This window comes from Oryctolagus cuniculus, chromosome 5 (genome assembly GCF_964237555.1).
Source record: "Oryctolagus cuniculus chromosome 5, mOryCun1.1, whole genome shotgun sequence".
Lineage (NCBI taxonomy): Eukaryota > Metazoa > Chordata > Mammalia > Lagomorpha > Leporidae > Oryctolagus > Oryctolagus cuniculus.
Genome location: NC_091436.1, coordinates 135,500,167 through 135,524,197, shown reverse-complemented (window position 1 = coordinate 135,524,197; position 24,031 = coordinate 135,500,167). Strand labels below are relative to the sequence as shown.

The 24,031-nt window shown below is 58.6% G+C and overlaps 2 protein-coding genes and 1 long non-coding RNA gene across 7 annotated transcripts in view; 2 read left to right on the top strand and 1 right to left on the bottom strand.

Moving 5' to 3' along the window:
- ITPR3 (inositol 1,4,5-trisphosphate receptor type 3) overlaps positions 1 to 2,907 on the top strand; it is a 60,289-nt gene extending 57,382 nt beyond the window's left edge. For all 5 annotated transcript variants that reach the window (XM_051854826.2, XM_051854825.2, XM_070074184.1 and 2 more), the window contains 4 exons: positions 346 to 511; positions 789 to 949; positions 1,595 to 1,756; positions 2,158 to 2,907. In XM_051854826.2, coding sequence (XP_051710786.2) covers positions 346 to 511; positions 789 to 949; positions 1,595 to 1,756; positions 2,158 to 2,226 — 558 coding nt within the window. In that variant the 3' untranslated portion in view covers positions 2,227 to 2,907. The remainder of the gene's footprint in view (positions 1 to 345; positions 512 to 788; positions 950 to 1,594; positions 1,757 to 2,157) is intronic.
- Positions 2,908 to 3,483: 576 nt separating this feature from the next.
- Positions 3,484 to 17,563, bottom strand: UQCC2 (ubiquinol-cytochrome c reductase complex assembly factor 2). The gene is made up of 4 exons (XM_002714622.5): positions 17,338 to 17,563; positions 8,272 to 8,346; positions 6,961 to 7,030; positions 3,484 to 3,659 (listed from the first exon to the last, which is right to left on the bottom strand). The coding sequence occupies exons 1-4, from the start codon at positions 17,473 to 17,475 to the stop codon at positions 3,532 to 3,534; spliced, it is 411 nt and encodes a 136-aa protein (XP_002714668.2). The 5' UTR covers positions 17,476 to 17,563; the 3' UTR covers positions 3,484 to 3,531.
- A 101-nt stretch (positions 17,564 to 17,664) lies between these two features.
- Positions 17,665 to 19,546, top strand: LOC127493051 (uncharacterized). Its single transcript, XR_011388721.1, has 3 exons — positions 17,665 to 17,819; positions 18,665 to 18,780; positions 18,923 to 19,546. It is a non-coding gene; the product is annotated as an uncharacterized lncRNA (long non-coding RNA).
- Positions 19,547 to 24,031: the final 4,485 nt, after the last annotated feature.

Genomic DNA, 24,031 nt, shown 5'->3' with positions numbered 1-24,031 from the left:
GAGTGAGGAGCCGCCTCCCTGGCCAGACAGGGTTTCTAGAATGTGTGAGGTCAGGCATCCTGCGGGTGGGGCAGGGGAGCTCGGCCCTGGCTCTTGCCCTAACTAACCAAGAGTTAGGGGCAGGGACAGGCCCGGGCCGGTAGCCCTCGTTCCCGCGCCGTGGGGCTGCACCGGCCCGTGCTGAGTCAGCTGTTTTCCGAATCCACGCTGGGGGCCTCTGGCTGCACTCTCGCTCCAGGGAGCCAGACGGGCCCACCCTGCCTTCCTCACGGCCAATGAGCTGGAGCCCCCATCGCCACAGGGCCGGGTGAACGCGGGGCCAGCCTGCCTGTCCCCTCCTTGCAGGAGTCTCTCTTCCCAGCCCGCGTGGTCTACGACCTGCTGTTCTTCTTCATCGTCATCATCATCGTGCTGAACCTCATCTTCGGCGTGATCATCGACACCTTCGCCGACCTGCGCAGCGAGAAGCAGAAGAAGGAGGAGATCCTCAAGACCACCTGCTTCATTTGCGGTGAGGCCCGGGCCCAGCCCCCAGCAGCCCCTGCGGAGCCCTGCTGAGGGGCCGCCGATGGCTGGCGCGTGTCCCCGGAACTGGGCAGAGAACGGCCCTGCCTGAGCTCGAGGAAGCGGGAGGGGGAGAGGGCCTCGGAAACCGGCCCTCTAAGCCCTGGGCTTACAGGCCTGCCGGTGGCCTCGAGGTTCTGGTTTCGGTCCCTCGCCAGCCCCCTCGCCCGGGGGACACGGCCCACAGGCAGCCCGGCGGCAGCTCTGGCCGTGCACGCCCGCAGGTCTGGAGAGGGACAAGTTTGATAACAAGACGGTGTCATTCGAGGAGCACATCAAGCTGGAGCACAACATGTGGAACTACCTGTACTTCATCGTGCTGGTCCGCGTCAAGAACAAGACCGACTACACCGGCCCCGAGAGCTACGTGGCCCAGATGATCAAGGTGCCCACGGGGCTGCCGCCTCGCTCCTCACGGGGCGGGAGGAAGCCTGCGGCGGACAAGAGCTGTCCCCTCCCTGGGGACGTCAGGAGAGTACAGGCTGGGTACCCTGACGAGGTGGCACAGCCTCCCTGCCAGCTCACCGTGGCCTGGGTCGGCCCAGGCTTCCCCGTGATGCATCTGTCAAGGGGTGGCAGAAGCTCCCCCCTCAATGACTTTTTCTTTTTTAAGATTTTTAAGAAAGATTTATTATTAGTTTATATGAAAGAGTTACACAGAGAGAGGCAGAAGCAGAGAGAGAGAGAGAGAGAGAGAGAGAGGGGTCTTCCATCCACTGGTTCGCTCCCTAATTGGCTGTAATGGCCGGAGCTGTGCCAATCTGAAGCCAGGAGCCAGGAGTTTCTTCCAGGTCTCCCATGTGGGTGCAGGAGCCCAAGGACTTGGGCCATCTTCTACTGCTTTCCCAGGCCACAGCAGAGAGCTGGATAGGAAGAGGGGCAGCCGCGACTTGAACTGGCGCCCACATAGGATGCCGACACTGCAGGTGGCGGCTTTACCTGCTGCATCACAGCGCCAGCCCCAATGACTGATTTTCCAAGTGAGGGCTTCCTGGGCCAGACTGTTCACCTCCCTGGTGGCCTTTTTCAGAATAAGAACCTGGACTGGTTCCCCCGGATGCGAGCCATGTCCCTCGTGAGCAACGAGGGTGAGGGGGAACAGAACGAGATCCGCATTCTGCAGGACAAGCTCAACTCCACCATGAAGCTGGTGTCCCACCTCACCGCCCAGCTCAACGAGCTCAAGGAGCAGGTGCGCACCCCGCCCTGGGCCAGCCCACTTTGCTCAGCCTTCCTGTCAGCCCTGGGACGTGAGTAGGTCCCGAGCTCTCCCCTACACCGAGTCCTGCCCCATGGCCCAGTGGAACTCCGGCCCGGAGGTATGGCCTCCCTGGGCTCTGCAGCCAATGGGGACCCCCTCCCCGGGGCTCCTGGGGCATGGGGACGTCAGAGGCAGCTGTGGCTGCCCGGCACACCTGCCCCGTCCTCTGCACCTGGCAGTGGCCTGGTTTCCCAGCTGCAGCCAGTCAGGGCTCTGTGATGCGCTCCCTGAGCAGCAGGGTTTGGAGCCGGCAGCCTGCAGAGGAGCAGGACGCCAGCCCTCCCGGGGAGGGGGCGGGTGGCCTGACCGGGCCTGCACCTGTCCCCGCCTAGATGACCGAGCAGCGGAAACGCAGGCAGCGCCTGGGCTTTGTGGATGTGCAGAACTGCATGAGCCGCTGAAGACGCCCGGAGGCCCTGACCAGGACGGCCAACACCGGGGGTTGTGCCCGCGGAAGCTGCCTGCTCCCCCGGGCCAGGGGGCCCAGCCAGCCAGGTGGCCTCTCAAGGCCAGGGACCCACCCAGGGTCCAGCTCCTGCCCGCCAGACCTCCCCCCACCCCACCCCACCCCAGGCTGAGGCCAGCACGGAGGGGGAGCCTCGGAGCTGGTGGTCCTGCCTTGAGCCCTCAAGTCCACTGGGACTCAGTTTACCTTAATGCCTTAGAAGTCCCGGTGACCTGCGTTCCTTCGGGCAGTGCCTGCCAGTCCCATGGCACCCCCGCGGCGTCAGCAGTGGGCTCCCCTCCTCTCCAAGCACTACATTTCGCTGCTGCTGCCTCTGGGGAGGTGGCGGCGGTGCTGTCACTAAGCGACTTTAGGGCTTAGTTATTTAACTTATTCCAAGGTGCACTGCTCAGCCATGTCGCCCAGGTGTCCTGATGACTCAAAGATGGGCAGCCTTTCCCCCAGGACCTGCCTCTTCCTGGGCCAGCCGCACGGGCTGAGCACTGCGAGCGGCTGTTTGTTGACTGCCTGTTTTTTTCTCCTTTGGGTGTATTGTTTTACAAGTCTTTTGTCTCAAGAACTAATGTTAATTGCCTTAAATAAATTAATAGAAATAAACCCAGCTCATTAAAAAGGAGTGCATGTCCTGCCTGTACTCCCCCACGGGGCTCGCCTGCGGCCCCAACACTCCTCAGGCTCACAGCGCGTGGCGACAGTTCCCACCGTCCCCTCCAGTTTATTCCACAGATTTCACAGCACACAGCCTCTTCTCTGGGCCGTGTTCCTGACGCAGGGAGCTCAGAGCGGCAAGTCTGGGGCTCCTACAAAGCCTACCCAGTCGGCAGCCAGCTGCAGCCTGAGGCCCTGCCTGTCCCTTAGCCTGGCTGGGCACGTGGGTCCTCGGGAGGCCAGAGGCTGAGCTCTGTCCTCAGTCTGCGCACATCCTCCCAGGGCCTCTGACAATGACGGGGGAGCCCGAGACTCATCCCAGGAGACACCAGGCCTCCACGGAAGGCGGGGCTCCTGGGCCTGTGCAGGAAGCACCTTGGGCAGAGGCCCCGTGACCCGCCCTGGAACCCGCGCTTCCTCCCCAGAGAGCTCCCCGTGCTGACGCCGGTCCCGGCAGCCGGCTGACACCGCTCCTCGGGCGGAAGCTTGCTTTAGTGCACGGGTTTCCGTCCTGTGGGGCAGACGCGATTCCGCAGCCGTGAGGTCGGGGTCGGGTGATTTATTGACAAGGGCAACATCAAAGGCGCCACACTTAGGTTGGTGGGCGAGATAAGGCCCGTGCCCAGGCCCTGTGCTTCTCCTCAGGGCTCTTGGAGGCAAACTTCTCCTGCAGCTTTTTCCACATGCCTTTGTTCATGTCCTTGAACTCTTCCAAGGTGTCTGCAAAACAAGACACAGGGATGGCTCAAGTCTCAGCTCTGGCTACACGGGCAGCCCTGGGGCCCGCACATCAGAGCAGCCCGCTGGCAGTGAAGGAGCCCCGCGCGCCCGAGACACTGCCCGCTCCCAGGGTCCCCGTCCTGGGCATCTAGGAAGCACGGCGCACTGCTTGTTGCCCTCTGCACACGAGTGTACAAAGCTGCACGGTGGTGTGCACCATGCGATCCACAGCCATGCGCTGCACCACAGGGGTTTAGACTTCTCAGAGTACTTCAAAAAGTTCATGGAAATACATGATACTCAAAACTCCGTGCATAGATTTCAAGATGTTTTTGCAACAAAATTAACTTTTTGAAAGTCATAGTTACACAGAGAGAGGAGAGGCAGAGAGAGAGAGGTCTTCCATCCGATGGTTCACTCCCCAATTGGACGCAACGGCCAGAGCTGCGCCGATCCGAAGCCAGGAGCCAGGAGCTTCCTCTGGGTCTCCCATGTGGGTGCAAGGGCCCAAGCACTTGGGCCATCCTGCACTGGCCCCCGCCCCAGGCCATAGCAGAGAGCTGGATCAGAAGTGGAGCAGCCGGGTGTCGAACCGGCGCCCATATGGGATGCTGGTGCTTCATGCCAGGGTGTTAACCCACTGTGCCACAGCACCAGCCCCCCCATAAATAAATATTTACAAAATTTTTTTTTTCAGCTACTTGAAAGGCAGAGCAACGAGGGGTGGAGGGAGGGAGGCAGGGAGATAGAGAAGCACTCTTCCAGCCCCTGGTTTATGTCCCAAATGCCTGCAACGGCCAGGGCTGGGCCAGGCTGAAGCCAGGAGCCTGGGACTCCATCTTAGTCTTCCAGGTGGGTGGCAGGGGCCCAAGTACTTGAGCCGCCATCTGCTACCTCCTGGGTACACTAGTAGGGTGCTGGACTGGAAGCAAAGTAGCCAGGACTTGAGCCAGGTGCTCTGATATGGTATATGGGAGCCAAAAGCAGCAGCTTAACCTGCGTCACAATGTGGCCCCAGAGCTGGGATTTGAACTCTTGCCGGTGTGGGTTTACTGCAGGCTATGCAGCTAAACAGGCATTAGGGAGGGAGGTAGACCTGGGCCTGAGTCTCCACCAATCCCCTCATCTGTAAAATGGTAAAAATGACCACCTCGAAAGTTGTGAGGGTCTGGGCCAGCGTTGTGTGGTGGTTTTAGCTGCCAGAAGTGACATCGGCATCCCCATATGGGTGCCCCTTTGTGTCCTGGCTGCTCTACTTCCAATCCAGTGCCTGGGAAAGCAGCAGAAGATGGCCCAAGTGCTTGGGCCCCTGCCACCCACATGGGAGACCCAGATGAAGCTCCTGGCTTCTGTTGCGGCCATTTGGGAAGTGAGCCAGAGTATGGAAACTCCCGGTTTCTCCATCTGTACCTCGGCCTTTCAAATAAATCTCCAGGAAAAAAGAAGTTGTGAGGGTTAAAGGAAATGCGGGCAACTTGCCTGCCCCCCACGCCCGCTGGACAGACGGTCTCTTCACTATGCAGGCAGAAGGGGCTGGGGAGAGCAGTGGTACAGGTACCCACCCACACCCAGGGATCCCTCGCCTCCACCCATCCAAAGCCAGGAGCACCTCTGCTTACCACCTGCTAAGGAAGCCTCCAGACACTGCCACGGGGCCCCTGGGGACAAAGCTGCCCCCCCGCCCGCCCCGAGGGAGCTGCTGATCTGCAGCACCCCTGAGCCCAGCAGCCGTGACAGCTGGCTGCCCTGTGTCTAAAACGTAGAACATGCTCAGGCCTGCTTTAGCGTTCATGGGCTGAGTTTCCGTCTCTTATCAAAACTCCCAGAGAACAAAAATAGCCTTTCTGAACAAAAAAAGTCACCTACGTTATTTATTAATGACATCTGCTGCCAGTGGCTCCTGGCTGAATCAGGACAGGCGCTGCCCTTCAGCCACCAGCCTGGCAACCCGCCCTGGGACTTTTCCAGAAGTCCGGGGTCCCTTATGGGGCACAAAGGCACCCCTTGGTGACGAGACCCCTGTCTGCCTCTGCCTGCAAGTCACGAGGACCCCACGCCCGGCGACACGCGGGGACTGGACTCACAGGCCCCAGAGCCTCATGCTACAAGGTGCTGCAGGTCTTTGCTTGCCCCGTCACGGGAAACACTCGAGCAGCTCACCCCACACGTTTGCAACAAAAACACAAGGCGTACTGTGAAAACCAATCATCAGCAAATTTCCTGGGGCCAGAACAAGCCACCGCACAGCCAATGGCGGGGGCCCATCTCCCAGCCTCACTGCCACCTGTCCCCTGCACACTCCAGCTTCCCGGGGGTCACAAGAGGGCAGAGGCAGGGCCTCTGAGTCGGTGTCCATGCCACTTTTAAGTCCAAACTGCTCAGAGTCTGTGGGCCCTCGCGATGAGCCTGGCCATCAGCACGCTGACTGCAGAGACCCAGGCACGGGGAGTAAACGTCTACCTTGAAAAATGCTGACAGAGCGATCCTGCCTGCCCACAACACCTTCACCCCATTCCTGGAGAGCGCTGTAATGAAAGCAGGCTCAGAGTCGACAAGAACACAGGCGACAGCCCCAGGTTCCAATCTGCGCAGAAGGTAAGAGAGTTCTAGAAGGTCAGACGCCTGCATCTTAGCCGCTGCCGGCCGCTGGAGAGACCTCCAGAACCCCAGCAGGCCAATGCCCAGGGCTGGCCCTCCCAGGAAAGGCCGGCCTATTTCTGTACACAATCTCCTTGGCAATGGGAAGGGTAATTTTCCAGCACCTGCCCGCTGCAGTTCCGGCTCCCCTGCCCCAGCCCCTCTGCTCACAATGGAGCCAGGGACGTGAGGAGGGGACCGGCCTGGCAGGGTGGGGTTTATCGAGGACTCCCACACAGACCTGGCTAAGCCGGCTAATCCACAGACCGCGTCCCCGGGGTCAGATAAGTCTCAGTCGGATATCCCTATACATGTTTTATTGAATGGCTTTTTGTTTTAATTAAAACCCTCATTGTTTATAGAGCCCCCTTAGGGCTATAAAAATAAAATTATTTTCCTTCCATCCTGATTTCAACTACTTCCATTTGGCAAATACGTATTCCCCTGTTCCCTGCTGCCCAGCCTTGAATTTGAAAGCACTAAAGATGGATTTTCTTTTTTAAATGATGCCTTTGACCTTCTCCACATTCTGTGGCCAAACAGCACGGGCCCTGCCGTGACTCCAGACTGTCCATCGAGCAGCGCTGTCTTATTAGCCAATCCCCCCCGGCCGCTCAAAGACTCATCTGCAAAGCAACCGAAAGGGCAGCTGTGCTCTCGGTACCTGTGGACAGGATCAGCTTGTACTCCTCCAGGGACAGGCCGCTGAAGCTGGTGTCTCTGGGCCGAGGGTACTGGGGCAGAGGAGAGAGGAGAGAGATTAGTTTTGCACCACACAAGCCTTGCTCTCTCACAATTCACCAGGGCCCTGGGCAGGCCCAGGCCAGGAACATGGCAAGGAGAGGAGCAGCGCCACCGTGAGGTCAGACTTGGCCTCACAAGCACCAGTCTGCCCAGGGCAGGCAGCTCCAACCTCAAAGTGGAATCCCCTCTGGGAGCCAGAGGCCAGCGTGTTCCTGACAGTTCTCCGGTGACGCCCACATGTGCTTTCCTGCGCGGCCACATGGTTAACCATCAGTATCCTCTGGACACCAAATCCACAGCTGCTCGGGTCCCTTATATAAAGTGGTATGTAGGGGCCTCCACCTGTGACAGACATCCCATATGGACACAAGTTTGAATCCCGGCTGCTCCACTTCCAATCCAGCTCCCTGCTGATGGCCTGGGAAAGCAGCCGAAGATGGGCCCCAGCACCCGCATGGGAGACTTGGAAGAAGCTCCTGGCTTCTGATGGCCTGGTCCGGCCATTGCAGCCATTTGGGGCATGAACCAGCAGATGTAAGACCTCTGTCCCTCCCTAACAAATCTTAAAAAAACAAAACAAAAACAAACAAACAAAAAAATAAATAAAGTGGTCTGTACTATTTGCATATAACTTATGCACACCCTCACGTGTAATTTAAATCACCTCCATGTAACTTACAATATCCAGCAAGTGCATGTAAATGGCTGTTACAATATATTGTTCAGGAAATAATGACCAAAAAATGTCTGCACACAGTATTTTTCCTGGATGTTTGCTCCATGGGGGCCTGACTCCATGGGCGCGGAACCTCTGGTTAAGGAGGCTGCTGTGTACGTGTGCAGTCAAGCCCAGGGAAAGCCACACTAAATGGCATCTGACAGTGACTAGCTCAGGGTCGGGGGAAGCCCCCATCTCCCCACCTCTATCACCAGCGCGGGAAGTACCCGTTCCACAGAGCGATGGGAACACGTGAGACCCAGGGCCTGTCCCATGGTCCCGTGAGTACACACCGGCATTGAAGCACAAGGCTTTTATTCTCCATTTTAACAGCCTTTGTCTAGGTGACCTCAAAGCCTCTACAGGCACCTTTGTTGGCCTGGCTGAAATTGCTGGTTACACGGCAAAGCGGGGAAGGCAGTTCTTTACAAAGCCTGGTATAATCAGGTTTCCCTCGTTCTTCCCGGCTGCCCCCGTCAGAGGGCTGGGCTATGACAGGCCGGGCCCACTCACCTTGTGTTTGTAGTAGTTGGAATGGAGCCGGGCTAAGCTCTCGTACATCTGATCACAGGCCTCGGGCTCTGCAATCTGTAAAACAAGGAGCCCCCAAAGAAGTGAGCAGAGCAGTCCTGCGCCCACGCTGCGCCTGCACCCGAGGGAGGACCACACGCAGGGAGGCACCCACACGACGCAGCTGGTATGGGCTCCCGGGCTGCTCAGCCTTGTGGGAGTGGACCCGACCCACAGCCCCCTGCAGTGAGAAATCACCTTTGGGAGCAGTGACTCCCCCTCATCGGTCCCCCACCTGCAAACAAAGCAAGTGAACCAGCGAACAATTGCCTGCTGAGCTCCTGTGACTTCCCCCGGGAGACAAAGAATCGCAGTGGTGGGAGCGTGTCCCTAGCTGGGGCAGAGCCAGGGCGTTCGGGGGCCTCGAGGCTAAGCAGTCAGTGTACACACCCGCGAGACTAAGCTGGGCTCTGAGGGCCGTGGGGTCGGGAGCAGAGAGGGCCTTCCCGGGGGACAGGCTGGTGTGTGCGAGGCGGAGGGGCAGACTGGACGGTCCGCCCGAGGGCCTGCAGGTACAGGTGGAGAGCCTGTGCTGCAGGAAGGGAGAGCTGTGGAGTTAAACTTTCAACATGAAACGGATTAAAAACATTCTTCTATGAAAGGCAAAAAATAAAAATAAAAAAAATCACGTGACCTTCCACCTGCAGTAAGCGAGGAGTTGCTGAAACAGGGCGGTATTTAAGGCGAGCGCAGTGAGCGGGTGCCCATGATGCTGACTGCGGCATGGCCCGGCTGGCAAGGGGTCCTTGCCAACGCAGGGGCACACACGCGGCCTCCGGACGCCCGAGGGGCAGCGCCCCTGCCGGCAGCATCGGCACGGAGGTGGACTTTCCCTTCCCACCGCCCCTCTGCCGTCGCTATCATTTACCCGTGGCTCCTGGCTTTTTTCTGCCTACGATTCTGAAAGCTCCCCAGAACAAGACTTTCTCTCCACGGTTTCCCCAAGAATTCAGACGGCAGATCTCTTTTCTAACTGAAATCCTCTCTCCAAGAAGGCAACGTGTAGACAAATCAGTAGATCAGCGTTTTAATAAGGCAGCTCTGCTTCTGCCTCTGTGTGTGTGTGTGTGTGTGTGTCAGAGAGCGAGCTGAGGTCCCCACGTGACAGCACGCAGACAAGGGATCATCACTGAGCTGCACTGCTGGTCCCTGCGCTCGGGCTGCGCATCACGAGCACGCCAGGTGGCCGGTGCTGGCTAACAGTGGCCAAGGGCAATGTGTGGGCAGAAGACAGGCACGAGGCTGGGGCTGGCAGGCCAGCTTCTTGGGGCACAGGCCGTCTGCACACACACTCTGGTGCAGAGGGACAGACGAGTCGCAGAGGAGGGAGCGCAGCACAGGCACAAAGCTGCGGCGGTGCCGTTCTGACCACCAAAGGTGGCTGCGTTTCCCCCGCGCGCCCTCCTCGCGCCTGTGCCTATGCGCGCTCTCTGGATGTCAGCACATCGGCTGCTCGCCCTGACACCGCTGAAGAAAGCTGTCCCACCTGCTCTCTGGTCTCTGTATCCGTCCACGCTCTCCTCCTGATCTGTCTGAGAACTGGGGCATAAACCCCCTTCAGCCCATGGTATCTGGGGGAGGGGAGACTTACAGGGACAAGGACATCCTCCCACAGGACCGAAGTTCAAACTCGAATTTGGGCCACCCAGCACAGACCCGACAGCAGCGTGCCTGACCCACAGCCCCCACAGAGGAAAAGGACCACCCACTGTAGTAACACATGTATATTTAGTCTCCTGTAATCTGGGACACTTCCGCGCTCTTTGTCTTTCATGAATTGCCACTTTTGAAGCATACTGGCCAACTCAACCATGCTTTCAAAAGCAAAGACAATAATAGCCCTGACTTGGGGGGGTGGCGTGAGGGTGAACCAGGCAAGGCCTGGACTGCTGTGGATTCTGGCCCTGGAGCCCCGACAAGTGTGCACAGGCCGTTTCTGCTATGGTTTGGGACAGCAGATGTAGTCACCTCAGGCCCCTACCTCAGAAGCTCAAAGGGGCCGGCAGCGCAGTGCAGCGGGGAAAGCCGCCTGTGACACCAGCATCTCATGTGGGCATTGCTCTGTGTCCCGGCTGCTCCACTTCTGGTCCAGCTCACTGCTGTTGGCCTGAGAAAGCAGCGGATGATGGCCCAAATAACTAGGCCCCTGCCACTCATGTGGGAGACCTGGAAGAAGCTCTTGGTTCCTGGCTTCAGCCTGGCCCAACACTGGCTGCTGCAGCTATCTTGGGGAGTTAACCAGCGGATGGAAGCTATCTCTCTGCCTCTCTCTCTCCCTCTGTAACTCTTTCTTTTTTATTTGGCAGGAAGAGTTACAGACAGTGAGAGAGAGACAGAGAGACAGAGCGAAAGGTCTTCCTTCCGCTGGTTCACTCCCCAAATGGCCGCTATGGCCGGAGCTGTGCCGATCCAAACCCAGGAGCCAGGTGCTTCCTCCTGGTCTCCCATGGGGTGCAGGGCCCAAGCACTTGGGCCATCCTCCACTGCTTTCCTGGGCCACAGCAGAGAGCTGGATTGGAAGAGGAGCAACCGGGACTAGAACTGGCGCCCATATGGGATGCCGGCGCTGCAGGCGGAGGATTAACCAAGTGAGCCAGGGCGCCAGCCCCCGTAACTCTTTGAAAATCAATTTTTAAAAATCTTAAAGAAATAAGAAAGGAAGGAAGGGAGGGAGGGAGGGAGGGAGGGAGGGAGGGAGGGAGGGAGGGAAGGGGGAGGGACTGAGAGGCAGAGGCGCCCAGGACAGCTGCGGGATGCAGGTCACATGGAGGAGGGGCTAGAGGGTGACTGCAGGGCCGGGAAGAGGGGCCTTGCGGGTGAGGGTCAGCCCAGGCCCACGGCAGGGAATGGCATTAAGGGCACCACCGTGGATCATGGTGGCTGGCAAATCTTGCCCAAGGCTTCACTTGGAACCTGACCTGCCGGCTCTCAGTGGTCACCAAGCTCTCTGTGATCAGATCACTGGGGCAGGCACTGACTCCTGGTGTCTGCCACAGGCGCCTGCTGCACCCAGCTCTGCCACCTGGACTTGTCCTCCCACCACCCTCCATCCGACCCCCTCCCCAACCAGGCTCTTAGGAGGGGAGTCCACGTCCTGACTCCCCGAGCCGCCTCCCGGGCTCCACCTCTGCAACCTCATCACACCTGCCCGGAACCCAAGCAAAGCACCCCTCCCACTTCAACTTCCCGCCCTTTCCTCCCACCATACCCGTGGGGGGGTGGGGGGGGGTAATGTCTATACGTGCATTCTTTCCCCACCCTGGCGAGGCCCGAAGCTTCGGGCCGGATGGAGGGGCACAGAGGCCCAGCGCTCCCTCCACCTCTAAAGCACCCCTCAGCATCAGAGAGGTGGCTTCCATGACGCCTGGGGCTCTCGTAACAATCGGAGGATGCAAACACCCACCAGGCCAACAAATGGTGCCCAGCCCAACTGCCTACTCTCGGTCAGAAGGCCCTCTGAGGCCATCAAAGTGGCTCAGAGAGGGTGAGGGGGCTTAAGGCAAGCCCATTTCTAGCAAGTTCTCACCGTCTAAGGTGGAGGAGGGAAGACAGAAACATGGCTGGTCCTGGGCTCCCAGTTGCCCCAACCCCAGCTCAGCAGCGGAGCACAGCCTTGCTTACTAGGCACAAGGCCATCCATGGACACACGCCTCCATCTCCCACCTCCGTCACTGACTCCAGCACAGCTTGTCCAGACGTGAAATATACAGTGTTCCCGGCGAAACGCACTCTGCATTTGCAGAAAAATCCTGATACGCAGCCTTAAATTACCTAATTTTGCATTCACACCTAATGAGATTACGGACATTTTAGGACTAATAGCAGTGCTGGGTCTGAAAAAGGCAGCAGTGGGGACGCGATGAAAAATTCAGCACCGCTCCCTAAATGTGAATAAAATAGATGTTCGACTGACAAAATGTCCTTTACGGCTCTATTTTTGCTCCTTTTGCATTTCCCCTGCTCGGTCGCCAGTAAATTTCTCTTTACCATATTAAACTTTTATACATACAAATCTACATCACTGCCACAGGCACCGATTCCGGTTTTCAAAATTGAATTTTGGGTGCTGACAGCAATTGGTACAACGGCCCCTATTCCAGTCTCACAAAGGGACGCAGAAGCACTTCTGGGAAAGGGTCTTGCAAACTGCTCTGCTAATTAAGGTGGAGCTGGCTTTGCTCCAGGAGGATCCCCGAGAAGAGGTTTTCAGGACTTGGTAATGAACTTGTGAAATGAGTTCATTCTGTTATGGCAGTCTATTCCCCTCGACTTGGAGTGCTCTCTGCCTAGGTGCTCCGGAAATGAGTCTATTCCCCTCGACTCAACTGGACATGTATTTCCGGAGCACCCAGGCAGAGCGCGCTCTGCTGGGGGCTGTGAGAAAGGCCCCGCCCCAGCTCTGGAGGAGCTGCCAATCAGGCTAGAGAGAGGAGACCCACAGGCATTAAGACACGGACCTCGCCTGGGGTGGAACAGAGCGACATGCTGCAGAGGGAGGGAGGCCCGGGACCTCGACAGGAGCGGCTGGGGCCCAGAGGAGCGGGCGGATGAGCCACGAGAGGCACAGGGAATAAGATGCTCAGGGGAGCGGGGTCCCTAAGTGGAAACCAGGGAGGGCTTCAAGGGCCTGGGAAGCCACCAGATTCTTGGCAAGCTCTGCACATGTGGGCTTTGGGTGGTGGGTGCGGTGTGCACTAAGCCCTCGAACGCAAAGAACTACTTGTATGGCAGCCAACTAGGGAGGCTGAAGTCAGGGCTCCTCTTGCAGTGGTGAGAGGCCAGGCTGGTCCCCCAGATGCCAAGGACCAGAGGACACTGAAGGTCTCACACAGTGGCCTGCCAGCAGTCTGAGGCAACAGACAGCCCCGACAGCTCTCAGAATACGGGGTGATCCGCTGGAGTCGGCCTACAGTGGATGCCCTAGGAGGAGAACCTGTTATCTTTAAACCCACAGAGATCAAGGAATATCGCTCTGGCCCCATTCAGAACTGGGAGAAAACAAGATGGAGGTGTGGGCACTTCCTCTTCCTCTTATGCGATGGTTCTCCTCCCAACACCTTTTTGGCGGTGGGTTTGAGATTATACCTAAAAATACACCACCTGTCCTTAGGTCTTTCGTCAAAAATCTGACTTCGGGGGCTCAGGTATGGGGGGTGAGCAAAACTGAGGTGGCTTCACAAGGACCAGCACCTGTCAGGCGGCGTGTGTGTGGCGGGGGGGGGGGGGGGGTGGGGGCGAGGGGCGGGAGGAGCTGGTTCCCTGCCCTACAGGGGGACACCAGGGACAAGGCCTCCACTGGGTGGCTACATAAGAAACCCAAGTGCAACTGCCTTCAGCCTGGGCAGCGTTAAACCTGGACACAGTGCGAGCACAGTGGTTTGCGGGTGCAGGCCGCCCTCCGGGGCTGCGCCGCGCTGCATAGATGGGTGCTGGTGTACAGTCAGTCTTTCGGAAGCCTCCTGGCACCTAATGAAGTCAGAAGGATTTGCTCCTTCCCCTGTAGTTAAGTCCACAATTGCCACCTTCCCCCACGTCGTGAGTCTTTTATGAAGCTCTCGGCACTGCAGGGGACGTGTGTTCTCTTAAGGAAGCAGTACTCAAAGCCCATCAACAGTAACTTAAGAAACCGCACAACAGGGCACACGGTGCGAGAGCTGTTCCATGCGTTCCTGCTTCCCACCGTGCCCTCCCCCTCGGCGGGGCCTGAGTGGGCCACGAGCCTCCCCAGCAGGCAACACGAGGTGGAGACCGCAGGCAGCGTTTTGTTCTCAGGTTCGGGGTATAAATGACTCATGTGCCTTCTAGGGGCCCGCTTTTCCACGCTGCTGTCCCGCTGAGGACCTCTTCCTGCCTGCACTGGGGAGGCCGTGGAGGGCCCAGAAAAGCAAGCAGGGCAGCACGGGAGATGCCCGACACTCTGGCCACACTACCCATGGCGCCAAAGGGACTGAGCAGGGGCCGGTGCTATGGCACAGCCGGTAAAGCCTGCGCCTGCAGTGCCGGCATCCCACATGGGCACCGATTAAGTCCCGACTGCTCCACTTCTGATCCAGCTCCCTGCTAATGTGCCTGGGAAAGCAGTGGAGGCTGGCCCAAGTACTCAGGTCCCTGTACCCTTGGGAGATCCAGAGGAAGCGCCTGGCTCCTGGCTTTGGCCTGGCCCAGCCCTGGCTGTTGCAGCCAGTGGGGAGTGACTCACTGGATGGAAGACTTCTTGCTCTCCTTCTCTCTCTGCATCTCTGCCTTTCAAATAAATAAATCTTAAAAAAAAAAAAGGGGGGGGGACCGATCAGGGAAGGAGGGAGTGGCTTGACATAAGGGGAACAACGGGGCTGAGCACCCACAGGCGAGGCGAGCCCAGCCCACAAGATAGCTGGGTCTGTTTCCCGCTCGCCTGGTCTCACCGCCAGGGGACCCTGAGCGAGTTCATGCTCCTGCTCCTCACCTGTGAAATCGGGACAGGAATGAGCACGGCAGACGAGGTCTCAAATGCTGCTCAGCGTTCAGGGTCACCGTGAGGACGCAGGCGGCTGAGAGGCCGACTGCTGCTCTCCCTCCTCTATGGGGACAAGGCGGCGAGAACAAGCCACTTCCCCCTCCGGCCATCCTAGCGGCTGACAGAGGAACCAAGGGGGAACGAGGGGGAGCAGGACACCAGCCGGCAGCCCCAGGCTCATCCCCGCCCCCTGCTGCCAGGTCCCCACAAAGGATCTGAGGGAGTCAGTGGGAGTGACTCACTGTGCTGTTCTCAATTCCAGCAGGGGGCTGCTCCCTCCAAGAATGATCACAAAGATTCACCAAGCCCAGGTGCGTTCCCAGGTGGCACCACGAGGGTCCTGAGTGACGCGACGCGCCAGCTGCCATCATGCTGTACCCGCTCACTCTTCCAGGGACACAGCCTTGACCTGCAGCTATGACTCAAACCTGTGTGGGCCTTTGACTACTGGGAGCTATATCCTGCCTCCCTGCCCCCGCGATGACAAAAGATGACAACTCCGCCAGGGAAAGCTCTGTCCTCTGCACTAACAACCAGGCAAGGGACTGTCACACTCTCTCACCTGCCCAAGGATCCAGCGCCTCCCCTCCCAACAGCAAGCAACCACGGTTCCCCGGACCCAGGAGGCTCTCCCATCACGTCCCAGCGCCCGGGACACAGAAATAGCCCCTTCTCTCTTCACTACTCCTCTCCATCTAGTTCTGCTACATCTGCAACTTTGTCCAAATGACTTCTGTCTCATGAGCCATAACCAACCACTTATTTATCCATTCGTTCTTCGTTTACTGAGGGTTTCTGTGTGCCAAGAGTTATGCAGACACCAGGGGAGAGCAGGAGGGAGGTGGGGACGATAAAAGGCATCGCTGTCCTCCGGAAGCTCGCATGGAGACAAGCCTAGTACGCACAGCCCTGCGTGCCACGGGGCTTGCGGGGTTAGGGCTACACATGACGCTTGTCTTCCAGAACTTCACACTTGAGGCCATGAAGACCACCGTAAACAGCGGGGGCCTGAGTGCAGTGTGCTAGAAGACCCCGGCCAGACACTCCATCCACGCTGCCACCCCCCACCCCGCAGCAGTCGGTCACAATGACACCATGGTACACTCTTGCTCCATCAGCTGGACCGGCCTGGCTCTGTGTTGGGCCACGCTGCTAAAAAAAAAAAAAAAAAAAAAAAAACCATGTTCCTGCTTCGACAGGTCTTGACCACGTTTCGCAAAAGCTGTTCCTTTAGACTGCGTATCTCATTTCGTATCTCTGACCTCTTGCCTGAGCCTGGGCTCCGCTCGCTCACAGCCAACCTGACATTTTCACTTGGAACGGAGTCCACTTGGCGTCTAACACTGAAGACGACCCACATCGGCTTCCCCACACCCCTGGTCCCTCATCTCATCTTCCCCGTTTCAACAGAATCATCTTACCCCTGGCTGCTCAGGGGACAGAGAAACCTAGGCGCTCCCCTGGGCTGGTCTCAGCAAGTCCTGCCCACTCACCTGCCCGTTCTATCCGCCTCTGGCCCAGGGGCCACTGACGGCTCCTTCAGCCTCCTCTTCCACTCTTGCCCTCTGTAATTACACCGGCTTTGTAAGATCAACTCCTAACCAGGGCTTTGGAGGCCTAACCATGCCTAGCTCCAGCCTGCGGCCAGCCGACCTGCCTTCCCTAGTCTGACATGCTAATCCGCTGCCTGCCTCAGGGTCTCTGTGGCCCCTTCCAGTCAAGTGCACACTCGGGTCCCCTCTGCTAGCTGGGCTAACACATTCTATTCCTTTACTGTGCCACCTTGTTTTAGCTGTATGCGTCATGGTTACTTATCTGAGTTGTCCTTTGTGTCTCCTTGTTTCCTGTGTCCTGAATGAGGACGTGACACTTTGGGGACAGGACCTCACCCGCTATACCCACTGCTGTCTCCTTCGCACCCAGCACCGTCCCTGGCAAATGGCAGGAGCTCAGCAAATATGTGCGATACCAAGGACCGAATCGCAGAGCAGGGGAGCAAGAATGCAGGCCTGTTACACACAGGGGCCTGAGCAGACGATCCAAGCCCGGTCGGCGTACGGGTCCCAGGAAGAACGCGAAGGCTTGGTGTGGGCTCTGAAGAGCTCCTTGGAGATCAGCTCAAAGCACAACCCCGGGAGGTAACGGCGCTGTGCTGTGGGACCAACGAGCTTGGGATGCGCTCATCGGCAACAGGCGTCGCCACCCCGCTTGCACCTCCAATCACCTGGAGAACTTTTTTAAAACACTGACGCACAGGCCACACCCCCAGAGGCTCTGATACCATAAGCCCGAAAGGCCCGGGCATCTGGACTTTAAAAAGTCTCCTCGCTAATTCCAAGGTGCAGCCACGCAAATGCAAGGAACGAGCGTCACTCCCCGCAGTTCTCGGGCACGGAGGTCCGCGCGCACGTGCGGCCCGGGCCCGGGAGGCCGCGCATGAGCCAGCCGCGCCGCCGGCTCCGCCCCTGCCTCGTCCTCTCCACCCCGCGCCCAGCCGCCTCCCCGCCGGTCACCTGGGTGTTCTCTCCCTCCCGAAAGGCCTGTGCGACCCGCTGCCGCAGGTAAGCACCGAAGTCCCGGCCCCGTTTGGTCTCGTCCACTGGCCATTCCTCACAGAGCTTAAGAAAACGCCGGTAGCGGCTGGCGGCCATGTTGGGCCCCGCTGTTCCCGCCTCTGGGGGAGGAGTCGGCGTGAGCCAGTGGCGCCTGCGCACTCCGGCTCCCAGCCTTCCTGAGGGGCGGGCCGGGAGGACGGAGTGGGCATGCGCGGCCGGGCGGGCGGCCGGGCGGGCTCCGGGGGGCGCTGCTGGCCCGTGTCTGCCGCCGAGCTAATCGCGTCTTCGGCCTGCAGGGAGCGGCCCCGCCCCTAAGGGCGAGGCCGACGTGGATACCCCGGGGACAGCTTTGCTTCGCTTTTCAGTGACTGCCTGAGCTGGAGACTTCACAGCCCTCCTCTGAGACCGCTGCTCTTTTGTATAAGCGAATATATTTGCATGTAAATACAAATTGCCTGGGGGTGGGAGATGCGTTGGAACCTCACGCCTGGCCTGCCTTCTTACAGCCGAAACTGTGCCTGCCGAGACCACTGGTTCTCTGCCACTAGCCCTTCCTGGGAACTCAGCCCTGGCTTGCTCTCTGCGGCCCCAAGGCACAAGTTCCCTAGCCTGAGCACTGTCAGCTGGACTGATTCAGCCTGCAAAACCTAAACCAAATTGATTGTGAAATATATGTAACATACAGTTTGCCTTGTCCACATAAACCATACTGTTGGGTGGGTTTCAGCACGCTGTGCGTCCCCCCCCCCCCCAACTCTTCCCGTCTTGAAGAACCGGGACCCTGGGCCCACTGGACAGGAGCTGGGTTCCCTCGCCCAGCCCCTGCCAGCCGCCACTCCACCCTGGGGCCCTGCTGTAGGTAGAATCCTACCCGACTTTGCCTTTGGTGACTGGCTTTTGTCCTCCGGGTTCATCCACGCTGTAGCGTGTGTCATAATTTCCTTCCTAGGGCCGGCACTGTGGTGAAGCATCCCTTAAGGGCGCCGGTTCGAGTCCCGGCTGCTGCACTTCCAATCTGGCTCCCTGCTAATGCACCTGGAAAAGCAGGGAGGATAGCCCAAGTCCTTGGGCCCCTGCACCCATATGGGAGACCCGGAAGAAGCTCCTGGCTCCTGGCTTCCCTCTGGCCCAGCCCTGGTCATTAAGGCCATTTGGAGAGTGAACCAGCAGACGGAAGATCATTCTCTCTCTCTCTCTCTCTCTCTGTCTCTGTCTCTCCTTCTCTCACTGTGACTCTGACTTTCAAATCTTAAAAGAAAAAAAAAGAATTTGCTTCCTTTTTCAGGTGGAGAATGTAGACATTTTGCTTGTCCATCCTGCTCTCCTGCCCCTGGGGCATAAATATCTCTGAGCCGGTCCTTTCCTGGATGGAGACAGAGACGTGAGATCGTGGCTCCTACGGTAATCCCATTCTTAACTCCTTGAGGGACTGCCCTGCTTTCTGTCGGGGCTGCCCCGTGTGACATTCCGCCCACCAGTGCGTGAGCGTTCCGGCCACTCCCGCGTCCTCACCAGCGTGTGCTGTTTTCTGGGTTTTTGGTAGCAGCCGTCCCGGTGGGTGTGCGGAGGTGTGGCATGACAGCTTTGAACTGCGCTTCTCCGATGATTGGTGATGCTGAGCAAGACTTCACGCGCTTACCACCCCTTCGTGTATCTTTGGAGAAATATCTACTCAGGTCCTTGGTCCACTGTTTTAGGAAATAAATGTGGGAGGCAGAGGGAGAACTCCCGTCCACTGGCAGCATGCTCTGGACCGGATTGCCGCTGAGCTTCGGAAGCCTGTGTTTCCTGGATGTTAATCAGATTTACGACGTGCACACGTTTTCTCTCATTGAGACTGTTTTTGTTTTGAGGCCGGCGTTGTGGCGTAGCTAGTAAAGCTGCCACCTGTGACGCTGGCATCCTCCAGGGGCGCCGGTTCACGTCCCAGCTGCTGTACTTCCGATCCAGCTCCCTGCCAGCGTGTCTGGGAAAAGCAGCCCAAGTGTTTGGGCCCCTGCCACCCATGTGGGAGACCCGGATGAGGCTTCTGGCTCCTGGCCAGCCTGGCCCCGCTCCAGCTGTCGCTGCTGTTTGGGGAATGAACCAGCGGATGGAAGATCGCTGTCTCTCCCCCCTTCTCGCTAACTCTGACTTTCAAATAATAAATAAATAAGTAAATAATAAAGATGTGTGTGTTTGGCCACGTCTGCTCCTACACAATTCTGCATCACCAGGCGGCCTGGTTTTTCTTTCTAAGGGATTGCTGCACCGTCCAGCTTTCCCTTAAGAAGGCCTCAGCCCTGCCCTGCATGTCCGCGTCCTGCAGGGGAGCAGCCTCCCACCCCCTCTACCCCCCCTTCTCACCCCACCTGCATTGTAGCGGGGAGCCCAGGAGACTCCTGGGAGTATTTACTTACCCAGAACACACAGTTAACAGCGACAGGGGCTCTGACTGAAGTGTGAGATGAGGCGCGGGTTCCGGGGGAGGAACTATTCTTTCTAGCGGCTCAGGGGAGTGCGAGAAGATTCAGATGGCTTCTAAGAGCAGCAAGAGGCAGGGATGAGAGGAAGGGGGGAGTGGAATTTGAGGAAGGATGAAGGGGTGGTGGGAAGTGGGAACAGCTTGAACAGCTTTAACTGCCTTGGAGGTGTTGGGAATAAAGACCTATTGAAGGAGAACCTCTGGGGACCCAGGGTGTGAGTTGGAGGGGTGTGGGAAATGAGGCACTCATGGGCACCACCTCCAGGAAGCCTGCCTGGTTAACCCAAGCCCACAGACACCCCCTGCTCCATCCTCACACCATGGCTGTCGGGAGGCCCAGAAGGCAAGAATCTGTGTCTTTACTACGGAGCTACAGGCACCCAGGGCTCCCACTGAGAGCCCCCACCCCTAGACCTTGTCATTTGAAGAGCCCCCTGGCTGGCTGGCAGCTGTCCTGGGAGCTCAGGACTGAGGTCTGTTGTCACAGGCAACAGGAAGAGTCGACTTCAGTGGCAGCAAGTGCAACCAGAGGCTGAAGAAACCGACGGGACGCCAGGGCAAGCTCACACCAGTGCCCCCCCTGCACGCTGGTCGCCCTCGACTCGGACGGGCCTGCCCACCTCCCCTGCCCCTGGCTTGCCTCTGGAGTCTGGCACACCGGCTTGCAGAGTGGGCTTGTTCATTGGTTCGTCTGGGACCAGCTGTGTGATTTTTTTTTGGAGCCCGCTACAGAATACAAATGGGAAGCCCCCTTGAAAAAGAGCTATTGAGACTTCTCCGCCAGGGGCAGCAAAGCGTCACGCCAGCACAGGGCCCTCCCTGGCCCTGTGGCTGCACAGGTCACGTTGTCGCGTGGCGGGCGAGACAGGTGAGGGCACTGCTCCTGTGGCTTCTACACTGAAGTGTGGGAGGCGACAATGCGGCACACACAGTGATGGTACACGTTTATGTCTTAACTCATCCCTTGCAGAAACAAGGCGATCTCACCGTGCTCTGAGCCAGGGAGAGAGGGTGCCAGGGCCTTCCCTGAGGGGCTTGTGTTTGACAGACACCTGAGTCCCCCAGGGGGCGGCCTCGTGGGGGTGGGGGGAGAGGCTTCCAGGCAGACGGGCAGCAAAGGGAAGGCCTTTGGAGCAGCCAGGCTTGGGTGGGCTGTGTAACTGCTCTGAGCATCCATTTCTTTATCTTGCAATGGGACTTAGGAGGATAAAAGAGCTGGGAGTGTGTGTTGTTCCATTGCCTTACGCAAAGTGGCTCTCGGAGGTTGGTTCCACCATCTTCCCCCTGGTGCAGAGGTGGGAACAGAGGCACGGAGAGGGTAGGGTCTTGCCAAGGTCATGGGCAAGTGGACGGCACAGCCAGGACTTGAACCCAAGCTGAGTTCCCCAGAGCCTGGCTCCCATCCCTACTCACTCAGGTGTCCGGAGGCCTCCTCTGCGAGTTGTAGTGAGGCGTTGGATGCCTCCCCCTGCCCAGCCTGCTGCCCAGGTGGTACAAAAGAAACCCCCAGAGCCCGTGGCTTTCCGAGGTCCTGGGCCCCTCTCCGGTCCTGTTTTCCCCAGGTCCCCTTTCCTTTCCCTGTGCCCGTGGGTGGTTTGTGCCGGAGGCCGGGCCCACTGGCTTGTCAATCACCCAGTGCCATTCTGGGCGCATTGAGAGGCGCTGCCTGGAATGCAGCTGTGCGATGCCAGCCGCTCAGGGAGTTGATGACCACTTTGCCACCCACCTGCTGCTGTCACTCATTCCACGCTGAATGCAGCCTCCTCCGGCTCCGTGGAAACCCCCACCGGGCCCCACCTCCCAGCCCTTTGGAGCAGGGATTTGGCCTTTCTGGAGCCCTGATGGCTCATTATGGCAAGAAGGCAGAATCCATGGGGGAGGGGGCGGGGAGAGGCAGCAGGGAGGGCACGCTGCTTCAGCGTTTCAAGTTATAATGATCCCTGTAATCGAGACCTCGGATTGCCCATTTTCAGTGGCTTGAAAGTGAAAATATCCTTTTTGTAATGCTGGTGTTAATCATGTAAACATTAAAAAGGAATTAAATACTCGAGCTCCATTGTGGTGCGATTGCCCAGGTTTCTCCTGATGACTTCTTCAGCTGGAGGAAAGGATTGGCCGCAGTACCCAGAGGTTACCAGGAAAACGTGGGCCTGGACTTGAATCCAGACAGCCGCTGAGTGCCCCCCCGCCCCGGCAGAAGTAGCCTCAAGGGTCCCACCGGCCACCTGCCCCCTGCCGCGCTGAACTCTTTCTAAGCCGGGCAGGTGTCTGAGTGGTGTTGGCCTGCCCTCCCTGGGCTCCTGGTAGCAGCCTCAGTATCTGGCAGCAGGGCCTTGAGCACCATGGTCTCTCCCTGAATATTTGTCGAGTGCGTGCCTCATTTAGAATACAACCCAGGTCTCCCCCCGTCCACCTGTCCCACTGCCACCCACCCCCCAAGAGCCTGGTGTGCCGGGGCTGCTGTGGGGGACAGGGTCAGGGCAGACCAGGAGCCAGCAGATGGCAGGATTTGGGGCTTGGGCTCGTTCTCAGATCTTCTGTCCCATTTCAGGCCAGGCGCAAGCAGTTCTGAGCGATGCATAACAACGACAGGGGCCCGAGCCCAGCCACAAGCCCGCCTGCCCGGCTGGGCTCCGCTGGCCGTGGTTCCAGGCTGCCCCCCCCTGCCACCGGGCCGCTGGTTCTTGGCACCCATACTTTCGCTTTAGCTCTTTGCCTCATCTTCTGCTTTATGTTTTGGCCACAGAGGATGCAGATTTAAATCAAAAGTCAGAAGTTTAGATCATTCTGGAGAGCTGCTGATGAGTGGTCTTGCCTTGCCATTTGTTTTATGAGACTGCCGCCTGCCCTTTCCCGCGCGGTCCAGAAGCTCCGCGCGGCTGCGAAGAGTGATGGGGCTGCCACGGCGCTGCCCAGAGGCCCAGCGCGTCCTGATGACACTGCATTATGGAAAAGCTGCAATAACATTCCACCCTTCAGCCGGCTCCTCAATCACCCGGGGGAGCCCAGGGGACTGTGGGGAGCAGCCACCGTCTCCCCACTCGCCGCTGGTGGTGGAGGAGGGGAGGTTGGGTCAGGGGCAGGCCGCTTCCCCCCCCACCCCCGACCCGGGTGTACCAAGCCGTGCCTGCTCTTCCACAACACCTGTCTAGGGGGGCAGGGAGGGGACCAGGGGAGGCGAGATGCACGTGACCCTCACCTGCTTTTTACTTCTCTCTCTCTTTCCCTCTTTAACTTGGGTGTCCCTGTGTCACGAGGAGTGTGGAGAGAGAGGTTGTGGTAGAGACCAGCTGGGGTCTCATCAGATCTGCTTCCGGTTTCCAGCCTCATAATTAAACTCCATGTGAGGTACCCCCACCCCCACCCTGGGCACCTGCAGGCCACAGGACACAGGTGTACCTGCTAGGGAGGGAGGGGCCTGGAGCCCAGAGTGGTTTCCCTGCTACTACACTGGACAGGACTCTTACACCCGACAGCGGCCTGTTTATTAAAGGAGTTTGCCCACTCTGTGTGTTTCTCAACCTAAAAAGAAGAGAGCCTCCCAGACTGGGGTGGGTAGGCAGGGAGGGAGCAGTGGGGGCCGTGGGGGCGGCTCAGAGCCGCTTGCCAGTTCTCACATGCTAGGACCCCGCGTTTCCGTGTCCCTCTCTCCCCGGGGCCGTGCACTTCAGGGTGGGAGGCCCACCCAGACCACTTGCTGGTCCTGAGCAGGAAGCCCTGAGCCCGTGCGTGTGGACCCTCTTCCAGGAACACACGCCCTTCTGCCCCACTTTGCAGACCCGATGGTCTTCCAAGGCACAGCTCGAAGCCACGCTGGGTGACCATCGCCCGCGGCAGAGACCCGCGAGGCCTCTGCTCTCCAGGGGCGCTGCACACACACCTGAGCAGGCAGCCCTCGCCCCTGCTGAAGCACTTGGAGGTATTTTCATGCCTGATATGTTCGGGCCGTCTCCTGACTGGCTTGCGAAACCCCAAGGTTCTTAATGAGAACATCACGATCCTCACGCGCTTGTTTGCCATACGGGCCTAGCACTGTGCCCTGTGTGCCAGGGACGTGGTAAATATTTGGGGAAAGGCCGGGCGGGCAGGCAGGCAGGCTGCGGGATTAATAAAATCTCTATGAAGGAGCTCTTGGGCAGCTTTTCCAGTGTCTCCACCATCTGGGCTCACTTGCCTTCCCCTCCTTCT

Coding starts and splice junctions, on each gene's coding strand:
- UQCC2 (XM_002714622.5), bottom strand. CDS start 17,475: ATGGCCGCCAGCCGCTACCGGCGTTTTCTTAAGCTCTGTGAGGAATGG. Junction 8,347..17,337: donor GGGAGGGAGAGAACACCCAG/GTGACCGGCGGG, acceptor CTTGTTTTACAG/ATTGCAGAGCCCGAGGCCTG. Junction 7,031..8,271: donor CCAACTACTACAAACACAAG/GTGAGTGGGCCC, acceptor CCTCTGCCCCAG/TACCCTCGGCCCAGAGACAC.